The following is an 18,765-nucleotide window of genomic DNA, read 5'->3' on the forward strand; positions in this document are numbered from 1 at the left end:
CTCTGTGGAGAATATCAAAGTGTTTCCCAACCAAATTCCTGAAGTGTAGCCTTCATCTCTCAGGTACTGTGGGGGCGGGTGTTATCGAGTGACCGGACAGATCCGTCCGACAGCATTCCGACAGCCCGAGAGCAGACGGCATAGCCGGCATTGAAAACGTCCCACACGTCCCCCACCGAAGAAAGAAGTTCCGGTAAGTCACTACGGTTGCCTCACTCGAGTGCAGGGGCGTTCGCTGAAGCGGCGATGTCTCGCACGGCTCCTCTGTCGAGGAAAGAGGAACAGATCCTGAACTCGAGCAGACGATTTTTCATTTAGAAAGCTAAGTAATTAGCACTCTCACCACGTGTACAATGTAATTGCCAAGACCACGTCCGAGGGGCTCGCCGAGTTCCCGGTGCGAGGAACCGCAATTGGCGTACCAAGGTACGGAGACACTCTGCGTAAACAGGAAAGTGACAAAGTCGAAACACCCGGGAATGCCACTGGACGTAATCACCCCGATGCACGATAGCGCCCGCCCCCACACTGCCAATCTGATGAAGCTACGTTTTGGCGATTCGTTGGGAAACACTGCAACATCCTCTGCACAACCTGGATCTTTCAATGTGTAATTTCTACGTCTTTGTCAACCTGAAGAAAGACGTGTGTGGATGTCACCATCAGTCACACGAGGAAGTGTAAGAGGGATGCAAGAGTGAATCCGTCACTGGCCAACCACGTTCTATAATGGTGGAACTGATCATCTTGTCTGCCAGTGGGATAAATATATCAACACTTTTAGAGATTACTTTTGAATGGAACCATTCCGTGGTTCTATTGTGAGCATTGTTCAGTTATCATTTGACTGGTCCTCACGGCACTGTAGAACACGATACAAATACTAGCGTACAACCAAATATATTCATATATTTCTTATTCGTAGTTTAGGTCTCCAGTCTTTAAATTATCTTTTAGTTTTGAATATATAAATACATTTTGATTGGTTTTCAGAGAATTTTCCTTCATTTAAAACTTGTATCTAGTAATTGGCTAAATTAATTATGCCCATCAAAATAAACATGAGTTGGGTAGTGTACTGCTCATGTCACTTACATCTTAAATGACAACGAGCTGTGTGGGGGGAGGGGGGGAGGGGAAGAGAGAGAGAGAGAGAGAGAGAGAGAGAGAGAGAGAGAGTCCAACCAGTAATTCACTGACAACTTAAAGCTGGACTGATATCTCGACTTGCTACGTGTCACTGACACTGTACCGCAGACAACAAGGGCTTGTGTGGAGTAGAACCAAAGACAACTGGGATATTCAGTGATGTTCAGTAATTAATCTTGTTTCTATTTGTGACATTCAGATAGACATTCTGCATCCGTAAAGAATGTGGTGAAAATGTTGCAAGAAGCAGCATTCTCAAAGCCTGTACCCCTCGAACTCAGGAATATTGTGGTGTGGGGAGCCATTGCATGTGACAATAGAACTGATTGATAAGAGGCTGAATGCTCATCCATAGGTGAGAATGGTACACACTACTGTCATAACATTCACGAATGGTGTGTCAAATGGCGTATTTCAGCAGTATTATTTATATAAATGATACGCCTTCTAGTATTACAGGTGATTCAAAAATATTTCTGTTTGCTGATGACACCACCTTGGTAGTGAAGGATCTTGTGTGTAATATTTAAACATTATCAAATAATGTAGTTCATGATATAAGTTCGTGGCTTGTGGAAAATAATTTGATGCTAAATCACAGTAAGACTCAGTTTTTACAGTTTCTAACCCGCAACTCAACAAGAACTGACATTTTAATCAGACAGAATGGCCATGTTATAAGCGAGACGGAACAGTTCAAGTTCCTAGGCGTACGGATAGATAGTAAACTGTTGTGGAAAGCCCATGTTCAGGATCTTGTTCAGAAACTAAATGCCGCTTTATTTACCATTAGAACAGTATCTGAAATAAGTGACATTTCAACACGAAAAGTAGCATACTTCGCATATTTTCATACGCTTATGTCATATGGTATTATTTTTTGGGGTAATTCTTCTGATTCAAAAAGGGTATTTTTGGCTCAAAAACGGGCTGTTCGAGCTATGTATGGTGTAAGTTCGAAAACCTCTTGTCGACCCCTATTCAATAGTCTGGGAATTTTGACATTGCCCTCACAGTATGTATTTTCTTTAATGTCGTTTGTTGTTAGCAATATTAGCTTATTCCCAAGAGTTAGCAGCTTTCACTCAGTTAATACTAGGCAGAAATCAAATCTGCATGTGGAATGCACTTCCTTGACTCTTGTGCAGAAAGGAGTGCAGTATTCTGCTGCATCCATTTTCAATAAGCTACCACAAGAACTCAAAAATCTTAGCAGTAGCCCAAACACTTTTAAGTCTAAACTGAAGAATTTCCTCATGGCTCACTCCTTCTATTCTGTCGAGGAGCTCATGGAAGAGCTAAAAAATTAAGCAAATTCTAGTGTTACATTCTTGATTTTCTTTATTTAAACTAACGACTTGTCGCCTGAATATGTTTCTTATATTTCATTTTATCTGTTTCTACAATCGTGTTATAATTTCATGTATTGACTCGTTCCATGACCATGGAGACTTCTCCTAAATGTGGTCCCACGGAACAATAAATAAATAAATCTCATACTGCAGTTCACACCACAGATGCCGCAAAGAATGTAAGGATGCTAAGCTGACGTGGCTGGTCCCCCGATTTGTTTCCTAGAGAGGACATCTACAATGTGATGGGAGGACACACACTTTTGTGCTTGCCTCCAGCCAGCAATCTTCTTCAACTGAAACAGCAGGTATTTAAGTGATGCAATAAACTCCTCAAGAGGACGTACAGGGGCCATCTGCTTCGAAAGCACAATAAATAAAGAGCGCATTTGTGATTATGGGGGGACCAAAATCTCATACTGATTATATTAATCATTTTTAGATTAAGACCATCTTTATGCAACTGAGTAAAAACAACATTTGTTTTGCCAGATTTTTTTGCCTAAATTTTTAAGGCATCGTCAGTGTCCTGCAATACATATACATTTTCATTTTTAAGCAGCACTTTCAAATTACACATGCTGCTAACTCAAACATTTAGGTATGTGAAAAGCTAGCATTTGCTATAAATGACAAGCAGCAAAACTTAAACAAGGCACATGATCTTTTAATTAATTACTTCTTTACTATGTGGCATAAACATTTGTATGCATTAAACACCTGCTTCTAAATATTAGATACTACTGATGGACTTATCAAAGAGTTTACATAACTAATTGTTTGTAATGACACAGTTGTTAGTATTTCTCAACGTCCAGAGTATTTAACCATTTATAACAGATAAAGTTTAAAAATGTGTAACATTAAGTATTTAACACATTAACTCATTTGTGAAGTAATCACATATGTGAAGCTCTTTCACACACCAAGGTCTGATTGTTTAATGAATCAGGGTTTACTGGTGTTCTGGAGCTCTAGAAGTAGTGAATTGTTTTTTGTATGCATATGGAAATGTATCAGTTACCTGGTAACGGATGTGGCTTTTTAAACATGATAAAATAACCAGAATAGATATCTCATCCAGATACAAGCTAGGTACCACATTCCACAGCAGAGAGTGAGAGAAACTCCTAAATGACCAGTCTAATATAAACAAAAACTTTGTGCCAAAGCTGGCCAAAGAGTTAACCCCCGCCCCTGTCACTCTCTCTCTCTCTCTCTCTCTCTCTCTCTCTCTCTCTCTCTCTCTCTCTCTCACTCTCAACACTTCACAGAACACGCCTCTTAGTTTGGTGGAAGAGTATGAGCGCTGAATGTGCTACAGGCAGAATAGCAGCTTCACCAGCAGTTCAGCAACAGCACATGTAGATCACTACACATGTACCACTACACTCTAAAGAGTGCCGCAAATGACAACCGAAGGGGTCCTACTGTGAAAAGAAATGGAGTCCCAGACCAATACCTGTTTGAAGATGCCCTGGAGAGAATTGGGATGCCAACCTGGTCGTCTGTCTATCAATGCTAAGCCAAACAGCTGATTGCGTAAGGACCGAGAACCACCAATGTGTTACACATTTGCTCGATTTGTGAAGTTCTTTCTCTCGAACAAATCGTCAATTTTTTCTGAAACTGGGATAACTTGTTTGTTTATACAAGTGCACGACATCTATCAATTTCCATCCCATTTAGATAATTCCTTTGTGGTGCATTATTTTTTTTGTCTTACAGTACATATTTAGTAAAAGATGTGTGTGTCTGAACTGTTTGTAGCTCGCATTCACAACTGAAGAATATGTACGACGAAAGCGCTGCTTACTAATGAAAACTATGAAAACTATGAAAACTACGTATTTCAGGCCAGTGATGATGAGTTAAAAATGGAGGTGAAATATGTCCGACAAACCATATACCGCCTTTATTCAGTTGCAAACAAGTAGCCAGAACCTAAAAACCACAAATATAATATTAACAGCAAACGAGGCTCACCACATTACAGATGCCGTCACACCGACATCGACACGGTGGTTACGAGACGGGCACTCCCGCACGGCGTAACAGTCACTCACCCAGGTACTTGCGGTGGCGCCGGACGTCCGCCAGCCGCGTCTCGATGCCCGCCTGCAGCTCGCCGTTCTGCAGCCCCACGTAGGGCGGCTCCTCGGCGAGCGCACCTGCCGGCGACATGGGTGCGGGACACAAGTACCCGCGGCCGCCCGAGGCGCGTGTCCGAGCCAGTCGTTGCTCCAGCGTGTGCTCCTCCAGTAGTGCGACGTAGAACTCCACCTCCAGGTCACGCAGGAACTGCGGTTTCACCAGTAGGTTCCCCACCACAGCAAACAGCCGCTCGAAGCCCAGCGGCGTGCACACTGCGCAGGTACGATCTCTTACGTTTTGTCAAATGTACAAAGGTCTAATCAGTTTGGTGTGCAAATACCGTCAAATTTTATATCCACACGTAATTTCTGACGAAAAATAAGTATCACACGAAAGTACCCAGTGCCGTACGAGGGAAAGTCTGAAAGGAATGCGTAATAATTTTATTACCAAAAAATTGAATATGTAAAAAAATGCACAAATGAACTTACATCTTTTACCTACTTTCCTACACAGTCACCAATGTTCTCAACATGCTTCTCCCATTGTGGAACCAGTTTCAATACACCTCCTTCCTGTAAGTCCATTTGGATGGAGAACAGCCATCTGCGGAATGCCGATTTCACTTTCGCACCTGTCGCAGGAATTTCTCTCGTGTCACCGAACAGGTGAATGCCCAATAGTGCGAGGCCCAGTGCGTACGGTGGCTGCGTGAACACCTCCCACCCAAATCTGGCAATTTTTTCACAAACAGGAGTTTCAGCATTGACACGAAGAAGTCTGATGCTTCGACATTAATGTTGTCGTGTTCACCGCAAAATACGTGCCTCAACTTAACCAAAACTTGAATGTAGGTTGCTGCATGCACAGTGGCCCTGTGTTCAGTAGAGTCCACCAATAATACACCGTGCATATCCCAGAACACCGTCACAAGCACTTTCCTAGCTGACCGAGTCACTCCGTAGAGGCCCAGTCGGTTTCAAGCGCGTAGCTGTAACTCCACGACTCATTACCAGTGACGATTTCTTATCAGAAAGTCATACCATTCTGCAGTGTAACGCATTAAGTGATGTGAGCTTGTCATCATTCACAGGTCCTTGCGGTTATCTGTCAGGCAGTTAGGCACCGAGCAAGGCAAAATTTCAATATGTCACGGACAATCTTGTACACCACACCATAGAAAATGCTGAACTGCTGCAATAAGAATGACAGTTGCAGACAACAGTCATTCAAAACTGCTACCTCAGAGGTTCTGACATGCTGAGAGGTTGCAGCTGCTACCCGCCGCCCAGAGCGTGGTGAATCACTACGGCTCACACAGGCCTCTCGGAAGAATGTACAACACTCGGAGACATCGCTGGGGTCCGTACAGCCATCCCTATACGTGCCATGTACGTCCCTGTGAATGTCACTCTGTTTATGCCCTTTGGCCCACAAATATCAAATTAGATTTCGACATTCTTTAAGAGCTGACGACAGTAACGTGTGTATCGTGTTTGTTTCGTAGTCCAGACTTCTCTTGCTATAGCTGCACGTGAAAACAAAATACCTGCATTGCTTTTCGATACTTACTCGTATTATTTCATAATTGGTAGCAAATAAATCGAAACATTAACTATGTGTTTGACATTTGATGACTACCAATCATTAAAATTAGGTATATCATAATTTTAATTTTAACAATTCTCACACTTCAATTGTTTAGAATACATAAATAATTCAGAGGCTGTGACTGTCAAGTCACATTGCATATATCACGGTATGTAATGGTACCAGCAAAAATAATCAATTGTCGAAAAAGTAATGTAATTAGATATATAATCAACTCATCAATGGGTGACAGGAGAAAATATATATAAATGTATTTAGATTTGCAAGCTTTCAGAGTCAGAGTTGAAGAGAAAGGAATGGTGAGGTTTAGGAAATGGGTACAGTTCGGAAAAGCTGGCCAGAATTCCAGCTCAGGGTGTAACATTCCAGTCTTACGATTACCACCCCTGCATTATGTACGAGGGTTGTTTTTTAAGTAAGGGCCGTTCGCGCGTATAGTCCCGTAGTTCGCGCGGACGCCGCAACAAGCCACCGCGCCTCTTGCCGGCATCCTTCCCGTTCACACTGATGCAAGTTGCAGCTCTGTAGCCGACGTGGACGCATCGCTGTGCTACTTTATAATGTTTACGATTATTGAATCGCCCGCCGCGTGTGAGATACGGTCAGTGATAAGTTTTTTGACCGCGAGAAGCCTATCAGCTGCAGAAATTCATTGTCAGTTAATAGAAGTCTATGGCTCGAATGCAGTGAGTGAAGGTAAAGTGCGTCAATGGGTTAGAGAGTTTAAAAATGGCCGTCAAAATGTCCGTGATGAAGAACGCTCAGGCCGGCCCTCTGTGATCACTGATGATTTGGTGGCTGCAGTCGAAACAAAGATTCGTGATGACAGAAGATCCACAATTTCCACTCTTTCTTTGGAATTTCCACAAGTTTCAAGATCGGTTTTGTACAAAATTGTGTTTGAAAACCTAGACTTTAAGAAACTGTGCTCTCGGTGGGTACCCAGACTCCTCACAGAGGACCACAAAGGGAAGGGATTTGCCACTTCATTGGACTTTTTGATTCGTTACGAGGAAGAAGGGGATGACACGTTGAGTCAAATTGTCACTGGAGATGAAACATGGGTATCCCATATCACTCCCGAAAGCAAGCGACAATCGATGGAATGGCGACAGACAACGTCACCCGTTAAGGTCAAAGCCAAACGGACGCTGTCAAAGCGCAAGATTATGGCAACTGTGTTGTGGGACCGGCACGGTGTTTTGCTAGTGGACTTTATGCCACGAGGAATGACAATCAACTCAGATGCCTACTGTGCAACTCTAAAGAAGCTCTGCAGAGCAATTCAAAACAAAAGGCGCGGCTTGCTGACAAAAGGAGTTTTGCTCCTGCACGATAACGCTAGGCCTCACACCTCTCAAAAGACTCGGGATTTGATTGATTCTTTTGGCTGGGAAGTTTTGGACCATGCACCATACAGCCCCGACCTTGCTCCTAGCGATTTTCACCTTTTCCGGTACCTGAAACACCATCTTGGTGGGCAGCGCTTCAATGACAATGATGAAGTGAAAGCGGCCGTGAACTCTTGGCTGTCGGAGCAGGCGGCCGAATTCTTTGAAGAGGGAATTAAAAACTTAGTTGTACGGTATGACAAGTGCTTAAATAAACAAGGCAACTAAGTAGAAAAATAGGTAAAAGTGTGTAGAATCAGAAAATAAAAGTTTTTTTACAAAAGTATTTGTATCTTTTTTAGATTTTAGAAGAATAAAATAGTAGTTACAATACAATTGTACCACAAACAATCAAAATCAGATTCAGGAAATTAATATATAGAAAATTTTTCTATAAAAGAATAATATATTTTGTTTTCAGCATCTGTAAATGGTAGGAATTAAATCTCAAGCCTAATTAACAAAATATAGATAATTGATTATTTAGCATTGTTAGAATGCTTATTTCTGCAATTTCAATATTAATCTGATTTTTGTGTGTTTAGAAAATCAGAAACATGTTCTAGCAAAGTAGGGAATATTATAGTGTTTGATAATGTTGTTAAACTATTTCATATTGTCGCAGAAGAAGCTGAGTAGCACCGTCACTGTGGTGTAGCGGTTATGGTACTAGACTGTTGCACGGAGGGTCACGAGTTCAAAACTCACCTAAACTGTATGATTTTAATTTCAATATTCGGTTTGAGGACATTCTAGAAGTATCCACAAATATCAAGAATCATTGTAGTGGAATGTTCGGTAGCTGTATACACACCGTATGTGTTCTGGCTGGAGGCAGTTCGCTCCGTGCTTTTGTATGTGAAAGTGCTGAATAAACCTTCGTTAAGTAAAGTTAAGTGTTCATCATTCATTTAATCACACCTTCTTCAATGTGACACCATTCTGGTGGAGATGCTGGGTGTTGGAACTTGTGACAGTACACTTTACTGATGACACAGTGTCTCCCATCAGGCCACGACAGAGCTGCCATTTACGTGGCGAGAAACCCGAGTTGGAGCCATGTTCAACAGCTCGCAATCTATCGAAGACAGAAGAAGAAGAAGAAGAAGAAGAGGATGTTACGATGACAGTAACTGTGTGCCACCACATGACACATCCTTCCAGGTTCTCTGGTGACAATGGCCAAGATCTAAACAAGTGGCTGAAGGTATAGCGTATAGCCAAATTTGTGTTTGATTAACATATTTTTCTACTTGGAGGGCACTGTCAAGCAATGGTATGAGAACAATGAGGAGAAGTTCACCAATTGGGAAATATTCCAGGCGGAACTGCACGAGTATTTCGGCGACACACGACGACAGAAGTGCAAGGTCGAAGAGAAATTAAAGTGCAGGGCACAGCGTCCAGGAGAAACTACAGCATCCTACATTCAAGTTGTCTCAGAGCTGTGTAAAATAGCGGATCCTAGAATTGAGGAGGAGGATAAGGTCGCACATCTCACGAAGGGTGTTGCCGAGGACTCGTACAAAGCCCTACTCCCGAAGGTGGTTTCGACAGCAGATGACTTCATAAAACAGTGCCAGTATATCGAGACAACGCATCAAAAAAACACGAATGAAGTTTGAACGACTTCCAAAGGTCTTATCGATGTCTGTGATGGAGGAAGCAACTGATTTCACAAGTGTTCTTCGTCAGATAGTGAGAGAGGAACTTCAGAAGGTACTCGAATTGCACGGCGAGCAAAAAACCGAGATGCTTCAACAGGTCATAAGGGAGGAAGTGGAACAGACATCGAAAGCAGTCTTTCGTCCTTCATTTCCCTTTAAAACGGTGAAAAAGACGAGACCCAGGTGGAGTTACGTTCTTACAATGCCGCACGAGGAACCTGTTTGGGCACCGAGGAACAGTGACTTCTGGAGACCCAGGATAACCAACCGGTACGTTTCCACTGCGGATGACCGGGACACGTAGTGCGCTACTGTCGAGAAAGCCGGCGGATATTCGATGACGCCCACGCCAGAAGACGGCAGACAGATCTTAGCCGATACCGACTCCGGGACGACGATGATGAACAAGAAGATGTGGGCGCAGGACGACGTATGTCACCATCGCCGCAAGCTAGCTGCTGGAGAGGGCGCTTCCCAACACGCCGATCAATGTCTCCGTCACCGTTTAGAAACTCCAGTCGATCACCTAGTCGATCACCTAGCCCCCTGGTAAACTGGAGGGTACGACCTTCCTCAGAGGTGAGGCCGCCGAAGAGAAAAATCCTCCGCCGTCGATCTCTACAAAAATGATAGGAAACTACGTCGATATCCTCACGGATGGCTGACTGGCCCGAGCTCTTGTGCACTCTGGAGCATTAGATTCAGTCATTTCGTAGAAGTACCGTCGACAGTTGCTGAATACCACATTCGTTGATAGCAAAACATCTCTGCTGAAAGTGGCTAATGGGAAATATGTAAAACCTACAGGAAGATGTACCATTTGTGTGGGTATCAGTGGCCATACACAGCCCTTAGAATTCGTAGTCATACGAGACTGTAGTCGTGACGTCATTCTGGGATGGGACTTTTTGGAAGCTTCTCGGGCAATTATAGGTTGCGGTCGCTCGAAGACTTTGCTAGACGAGATGAGATACTGCGGACGAGAAGATGCGCATCCGAGTGTTTGGAAGCTACGTGTGCTCGATGAAGTGATCATTCCTGCGGTCAGTGCTAGAAAGGTAACTGTCGAGTGTCGTGCCGTGCATCGACCCACGGATCTTGTGGTGTAATGTAAGAGAAGCATACCACTGAAGAATAACTCGGTCATCCCAGCCTCTGTTGTCTCGTTTAAGAATGGATTCGGTGAATTGTGGATAGTTAACTGTCGACGAGAACCGCAGATCCTTCCGAGACGCACGTGTGTAGCGAACGCCGAGCCGTCGATTGCAGAACAGCTGAGCATCGTAGAAGCTTCCCGTGCTGAGTCTGTGGGCAAAATTAGTGCTACCACTATGAGACGAGATCTTCTAGCTCGACTATCACCAGATCTCACTAAGAAGCTACTTGCCATTCTTCAAGAGTTCTCTGAATGCTTCAATCCACAGGTGAAGAGCAAATTAGACAAATCGATGGTGAAGCACCGGATTATCACTGGAGACCATTAACCAATAAGCCTGAGAGATTACCGTGTGTTGGCAACGGAACATCGAATAATTCGTGATGAGGTAGAGAAAATGATGAAGAATGAGATCATTCAGCCTTAGCAGAGCCCACGGTCGTCACCAGTGGTTCTCGTCAGGAAAGGATGGCAGTTGGCACTTTTGTGCCGATTACAGGAAGCTTAACATGATAAGTAAAAAGGACGTTCACCCTCTTCCACGAACTGACGATACACTAGATTGTCCGAAGGAGGCCAAGTTTTTCTCAACCATGGGCATGTACTCAGGATACTGGTAAATCTAAGTAGATGAGGCTGATCGTGAGAAAACTGCATTCATCAACCCTGAGGGCCTGTACGAGTTTAAGGTAATGCCGTTTGGTTTGTGTAATGCACAAACAACTTTTGAACAGATGATGGATAATCTTCTACATCACCTGAAGTGGACAATGTGTCTTTGTTATTTAGATGACATTATAGTGTTCTCAGAGACATTTGATGAACACACAAAAAAACTGAGGGCCGTTCTTAATTATCTCCGAGGTGGACTGAAACTTAATCCAAGAAAGTGTCTCTTTGGAGCAAAAGAAATCAAAATACTTGGACACTGTGTGTCAAACAAAGGTGTGTGGCCAGAATAACAGAATTTCCTATTCCTAAAAGTATTGAAGATGTGAGAAGATTCCTCAGATTATGTTCTTATTACCATTGCTTTATCAAAGACTTTTTGTATCAGAGCTAGGCCACTCCAAGAGTTGTTAAAAGTCAATGTTAAATTTATCTGGGGGTGGTGCTCAACAAGATTCTTCCGATGTGCTGCAAAAAGCTCTAACGACTGACCCTGTACTTGGTCTGTATGATGAGAGAGCGCCTACAGAACTACACACAGATGCCAGTGGATATGGGATTGGTGCTGTTCTGGTGCAAATTTTGGATGGCTGATTCTAGGCCGCTTACAAAAGCCAAGAGAAACTACTCAACTACAGAAAGAGAATGTCTTACTGTGGTCTGGGCCATGTGCAAATTTGGACAGTATCTCTGTGGAAGGCCATTCACAGTTGCTACAGACCATCATTCACTTTGTTGGTTGACAGGTCTTAAGGATCCAACAGGACAACTAGCCAGGTGGGCACTATGTCTTCAAGAGTATGACATTACCATAGTGTACAAAAGTGGAAGAAACACCAAGATGCTGACTGTCTCTCTAGAAACCCTGTGCAAGACCATCAATACTTTGATGAAGATAGTGACTGTATCACTGCACTCCAGGATCTCTCTGCTGACCAGAAGAAGGATGCCAAGATATGAAATTATGCGTGTCTTAAGTTGGTCAGAGGATGTGAAAGGACAATTTAAGGTAGTTAATGGATTACTTTGCAAGAAAAACTTTGATGTGTTTGGAAAGAGGTGGCCACCAATGATTCCTAAACACATGCACTTAGATGTTCTACAGAAATTCCATGACACACCTGAGGCCAAACATTTAGGATTTATTAAGACATACAACAGGATCTGCAAGAGATATTTCTGGCCAGGTTTATTTAGGAGTGTCTGTCACTATGTGTTGCACTGTCAAGAGTGCCAGAGGAGAAAGGCAGTTCCTCAGAAACCACCTGGCCGACTCATACCAATTCCACCAGCCGAAACGCCTTTCCAACGTGTTGGGATTGACCTCCTTGGGCAATTTCCAATGTCTGCTAGTGGCAATACATGGTTTGCACCAATTATCTGACACACTCTGCCATTACAAAAGCCGTGAAAACAGCCGAAGCATCCGAGGTAGCCAAATTCATCGTGGAAGACATTGTATTAAAACACGGTGCCCAAAGGTCATTAAATACAGATCGAGGGAAAGTTTTCAATCGAATCTTGTGACAGAGAGAAACTGCGAGTGCTACAGTACTCATCACACGACGACTGCATACCATCCGAAAACTAACAGGCTTACTGAACGCTTTAATAACTGACATGCTGTCAATGTTTGTCAATGTTGAGCAGAGCAACTGGGATGAGGTGCTACCTTTTGTGATGTTTACCTACAACACCGGCAAGCAAGACACCACAGGATTTACACCATTTTTCCTGGTGCACGGGCCTGAAGCGATTATGATGACGGACACTGTGTTTCCATTACATCCCAATGACGTGGACGACGACTACATCAGCCAGGTGTTAACCAGAGCTGAGGAAGCTCGGCAGTTAGCTCGACTCCGCACGCTGCACTCATTATGCAAGCCACTGCCCCATTGTCTACCGGCCTGGTGACCTCTTCTGGACCTTCACTCCTGTTCAGAAGGTTGGTCTCTCCAAGAAGCTCCTCAGGCGCTACTTTGGACTTTATAAGGTTGTAAGACAGTTGTCCGATGTTACTTGCGAAGTTGAAGATTTTGACCCCGACACGAGACGACGAAAGATCAGAGATACGGTCCACATCCTTCGAATGAAACCCTACGAGGATCCTGCAACCCAGGGTAAATTCCGAGCTCCAGCGACAGGCAACGAGCGGCAAGGTGACGAAGGGCATAGCGGCAAAACAAGTTCTAAGGAGATGTCGGCCAGGGTGAGCATCAGTCATCGGGAGTCGGAGTATACAGGACCGACGACTCATTTCTGGACCAGGAGACGCTGTTCACTTAAGGAGGGAGCAATGTCACAGAAGAAGCTGAGTAGCACCGTGGTGTAGTGGTTCAAAACTTACCTGAACTGTACAATTTTAATTTCTTTATTTGGTTCGAGAACATTCTAGAAGTATCCACAAATATCCAGAATCATTGTACTGGAATGATCTGCAACTGTATATATACCGTATGAGTTCTGTCCGGAGGCAGTTCGCTCCGCGCTGTCGTATGTGCGAGTGCTGAATAAACCTTCGTTAAATGAAGTTAGTGTTCATCATTTGTCTAACCTTCTTCAACGTGACAATATTATAAGTTATGTTTTGCATTGTTATAACCAGTAGTACATTGTAGGAAGAGTATAAAGACTCGGCCTTGAGTATTGTTAGGCAGATGAGTGTTGGACCCACTAGAGGACAGATCTGTGCGTACAGTTGAGATAAGTTCTCGGTGCACGATTCAGTTTTGGATTTACAATAAAGCAACTCGTGTATTGGACATTGTCTAAAACAGCATAATAGAACAGTGCAGTGACAGATTATTTCAGAGTGTTAAACAGTTTGATTTAATATTGCAAAAGGCAGAATGATACGTGACTTTATACTTGTACTTTGTTGAGTATTAGTGTTGAACAATGCCACGGTCCTCATAAACGCATTTCTATCAAATTACTGCATCTGGACTATTTAAAATCACCAGTGTAGTATGTGCTCCCATCAGTTAACAATGAGGCTCGTTACACCGAAGATTGGTCGTGAGCTCGTAAGATACGGATTTTGAAGTGAATAAATCTACGTACTTACTTTACTTCAGTTGTGGCCTACATCACTGTAATGAAATCCATAATGATATCCCGTATTTATTGAACAAGCATATTTTAGCTGACGTATGCAGTCGTCGAGGGACACCGAAGGCAAGATATTCGCAGGTATTTAAACCATTTTTTAACTACTTACTAACCGGTGGGATGTTAAAAGGGGAGAATGAAAGACTGCATCGGTCAAGATTTGAAAACCTGAGAGCTCTCGAATTTGGAGGAGAAAGTTAGCAACTGAAATCTCGTGAAGAGAACTCGCTGCAACGAAATATGGCTTCATTTCAGTGATTGCCACCTCAACTTACACATCATATCCGTGATGTGTGGAGGTGGATCTATATGGAACGGAACTGCAGAAGTTTCCAAATGCTGTCAAGTACTGAATAATTGACAGCATCTGTATGTTACTGCAGGTCCTGCTCCATCAATCTGTCTCCACACATCAACTTTGGAGTACAGTCTGACGATGGTGCTCCTTCAGACTGAAACTGGTCACCAATAAGTGTGATTCGTGCCATTTGACTGTTTTTTTAAGTACAATGTTGTGATGCCTCTGCTGGAATTGAAGAAACTTAAGAGGAATATGTTGCCGCCTGAGTATCTAGAATATTTTGCTTTCAGTGTCAATGGCCAGGAAAGCCTGCAGATTTACACGATATTACTTCTGTTTCCTTTCTTGTGTATGAATGTGAACTGTGTGACTTTCAAATTTGCTATTTATTTGCTAATGATCCCATATTTCTTGTTTCATATTAGTTAAGAACTTGTCAAATTCCTTTGCATCCGAGTACAGATGTGCCCAAAAGAAAAGGCGATTTTAGTAATACGTAAAGAAATTTTAATAACAATATTATCATTACAATTCACACGGAAGAGTACAGCTATACATAAATGCAATTGACTTCGATACTCCGATCGAAAAATGTAGGAGGGAGTGGGCAGCTTCAGCGTAGAAACTGCTCAGTTGGTGCCAGATCCAGTTTTCCGTAGTGTCCTGTACTCCCTTGTGACAGGTGACCCTCTGACTTTTCAAAGACGGTGTTAAGGGGTCGAAGATACGTGGGGCACACAGTGAGATATCAGGGCTGTAAGGACAATGTTCCACAACCTCCCACTGATATTTCTTCAGTAGTTCGAGGGTTCTCCTGACCAGACTTGACACAGCACTGTTATAGAGAAGCACTGTCCCACCTGAAAGCTCGCTCGATTTCTCGCAATACCGCTGAGAGTCGACCGTTCGACCCCTCGCTAGTCAGTCGAAGAGTAGGGGGCCCTCGTCAATCCGAAACGAAACTGAGCGACATTTTTCTGGCCTTCAATGCAGAGCAGGTCCTTTTTGGGAATGAGGTGAGCCCATCTTCTGAATCTGCTTACTGTATTCACGTCTTTGGTTTCATCTATAACTTTAACGAATGTGGTGGTCTGCAATACGAAAACTAAAAATCAATTATTTGAAAATTATTATCAATACCATACTGCAGAATAAATATTCTGCTCTGTAGCAGAATATGTGTCGATATGAAACTTACCGATAGATGAAAATGCTATGCCCAGAATCTTTTCATTTCGCAGGCAAGTGCTACCACCGACAGACTTATCCACACACGAACCCGTACAGTTTAATTGACAGAGCATTTACCTGCAAAAGCCAAAGGTCCCTGTTTTGGGTCCCAGTTTGTCACCACTTTTAATCTGCAATGAACTTTCCAAATTTTGCTTTCGAAAGAAGGCACTGTAGCAGTCCCTCGATAATTTGAACAGATCTGCCGGATGTGAACACTATTCGACAGACACTGCTCTCATTTGCAAATTTCCTGTCTGGGTGGATACTGAAGATAAGAGTGTAACCAAATGAACGATTGACTCAACTGGTCAGCAGGCAAAGTGACTATTCCAGCACTATATTATGTTCTTATACTTACACAGCAGGATCAGTGCTCCGATGAATGATATACACGAATACAGGAATGGCAGGTAGTAGCTTCCTAAATCTGCAAAAAAATGAGGAAAATATATCCTTACAAACTGTTATTAGAACACACATATGCTGACAAAACACTGCAATCAAAGATCATACCATTATTATGCTCACTCTTTCGCATTCTGAAATTAGATTTTATAATGCCCGAATCAGGGGACTGTATTAAAAAAAGATCTTTCTTCAGTAACTGGCAAAACTTACAACTTGCTGCCGATTGATGTTTTGCATCCTCACATATGACACCATACACAACAGTGTAACTTTATCTCCCATTTGTCACTTACACAAGTTTCTCTCAAATGACGTACCGAGTACAAAGGTGACATTACAAGTTCCAAGACTATTCTACTGCAACACCCATTTGTTTTGTCTCCCAGTTTAGAGCAGAGCTTACGCAATCTGTTTCACAATCCGTATTACGTGCTTCTACGAGCTGTATAGGAGGCTTAGCAGATAAAGCTTTGGTGGGCAGCCCACGTCCAGAAATTTACAGTTCGGATGTAAAATAAGTTTGAAAATCAGGCGACTTCCAAACCTTCCACTTCACAGTGCGCACACGAAGTCGACGAATCCCGTCCCGTTTGTTTACGGGAGTCGCTCCGTGTGGCAATCCCATTATTCGTTGCACAAGGTGTACCTGTGGCACGTGCTTTCGCACAAAATGTCTGCAAATCCTGGCGCAGTCTGTGGAGCACGACAGTCTACTCTCCTCGTTGTCAGTGTAACAATTTCTTGCAGCTGTTGTCAGATGGAAATGGTACGTGAGTGAGAGTCAACAGTGGTACAATCTTCAAACTTATTTTACATCCAAATGGTATATTTGCACAGACGACTTCCTTATCATAACTTTATGTTGTAAGCTCTGTCTACAGTTCCTAAAGGAATTATGGAACACCCTCTATATTATACATTACAGATCTTACTTTTCTTACAAACCAGTTTTTTCACACTGATGCTCTTCAGCAGTATACGGCCAGATTTCCTCGCCCCGAAGGCACAATATTTCGACGGTCCGATTGGCTGCCACCTTCAGGTGGGACTGCCAGTGCACAATCGCACCTGAACTGAGGTAACGTCAAATGAGGTGCTCCTTTACACTCCTGGAACAGGCCACAGCACACGCACAGCAAGTGAAAGGGCTGCCCTCTGAGAATCGAAGAATCGCAGAAACTAAAAGACGTGACGAGTCACAAACTGAGGTGCAGCTTGTCGAAAACCAAACTGTTGTTTTATATCAGATAAAATAGGATACCATATCTTGCTTAAAGGAAAACCTTTACCTCTATTAATAATGTCATCATAAAATCTCGTTTTGACGGATTCCTTACGTATACGACCCGAGTTAACTAGAAGCTGTGGCAATACGCCGATCGTAAACTGTCCGAATAGTCTGTCCGATATATGACTCTTCACATTGACAGGTAATTTTATATACCCTGGGCTTCCTCAATCACATATCATCTTTAACAGATCCAAGAAGGGCTCTAGTTTTGGCTGAGGGCAAAAGAACACTTTTAATATCTATTTTGTGAGGATTCTCGAAATTTTCAAAGAAATACTCCCTGTAGAGGGCAAAAAAGCAACTGATTAACAAGCATTCATTGTCAGTTCACACAGTGGTCCAAATTGTAACGCATGAACAATTTGATGGTAAGTATATCCATTTTGCCTGGAAATAACCTTAAGATAATCCAGTCCCGTGTCAAAATATCAGAATCTGCAATAGCATAAGCTCTCTTGACCAGTGTACGTACAACTCCCATACAAGAAACGTGGATGACATTTTTATCATTTTGCGACACGGAAATAAGCTCTTCGACTTTTATATCATTTTAACTGCCTTCGTCGATGCATCAAATTTTTTATGGAAATTGGAAAAGATGGCAAATTACCTTTTCTGGATGTTTTGGTACATAAAAAAGAAAATGTTACTTTAGGGCAGAGTGTATACCATAAACCTATGCATACGGACTACTACCTCCGAGCCGACATCTACGTACACTGGTAAAGAGAGCGTATGCTATTTCAGATTCTGATAATTTGACACAGGAACTGGATTATCTTTTGGTTGTTTTCAGAAAAAAATGGATATACTTACTATCAAACTATTTGTGCTTTTCAATTTGGGCCACCGTGTAAACCAACAATGGGTACTTGTACATCAATTGCTTTTTTACCCTCAGCAGGGAGCATTTCTCCAGAAATTTCAAGAATCCTCATTTAAAAAAAAGAGAGATATAACCCTTCCTGTATCTCGAGACTAAGGGAACCTGGGTATACAAAATTCTACGTCACTGCAGAAAGGCTTATATGGGACTGACTACTCGTACGGTTCACGACAGATGTGTGGAACATCAATGTCACACACGTTTGCTCCAGCCTGGAAATTTCTGGTGTCACTGAACATTGTCTCAATGAAGGGTAGATTACATCATTTAAAAAAAAGAGAGAAATTATTGCTCCGGCTTCCCATAACTGGGACTGTGTACTTAGGGAACCCATCAAAATAAGGTTATCTGATGACATAATTAATAGAGATGGTGGTTTTCCTCTATGCACGATATGGCACCCTATTTTATCAGGTATAAAACAACAACAGTCCGGTTTTCAA

At 42.7% G+C, this 18,765-nt stretch overlaps 1 protein-coding gene across 2 annotated transcripts in view; it reads right to left on the reverse strand.

The window, feature by feature from the left end:
• LOC124718935 (protein Lilipod) overlaps window positions 1-18,765 on the reverse strand; it is a 348,987-nt gene that overhangs the window by 58,694 nt on the left and 271,528 nt on the right. For both annotated transcript variants that reach the window (XM_047244598.1, XM_047244599.1), the window contains exons 6-7: window positions 16,096-16,164; window positions 4,568-4,867 (exon numbers count right to left, since the gene is read on the reverse strand). In XM_047244598.1, the coding sequence (XP_047100554.1) occupies window positions 4,568-4,867; window positions 16,096-16,164 (369 nt within the window). The remainder of the gene's footprint in view (window positions 1-4,567; window positions 4,868-16,095; window positions 16,165-18,765) is intronic.

Source organism: Schistocerca piceifrons, chromosome 10 (genome assembly GCF_021461385.2).
Source record: "Schistocerca piceifrons isolate TAMUIC-IGC-003096 chromosome 10, iqSchPice1.1, whole genome shotgun sequence".
NCBI lineage: Eukaryota > Metazoa > Arthropoda > Insecta > Orthoptera > Acrididae > Schistocerca > Schistocerca piceifrons.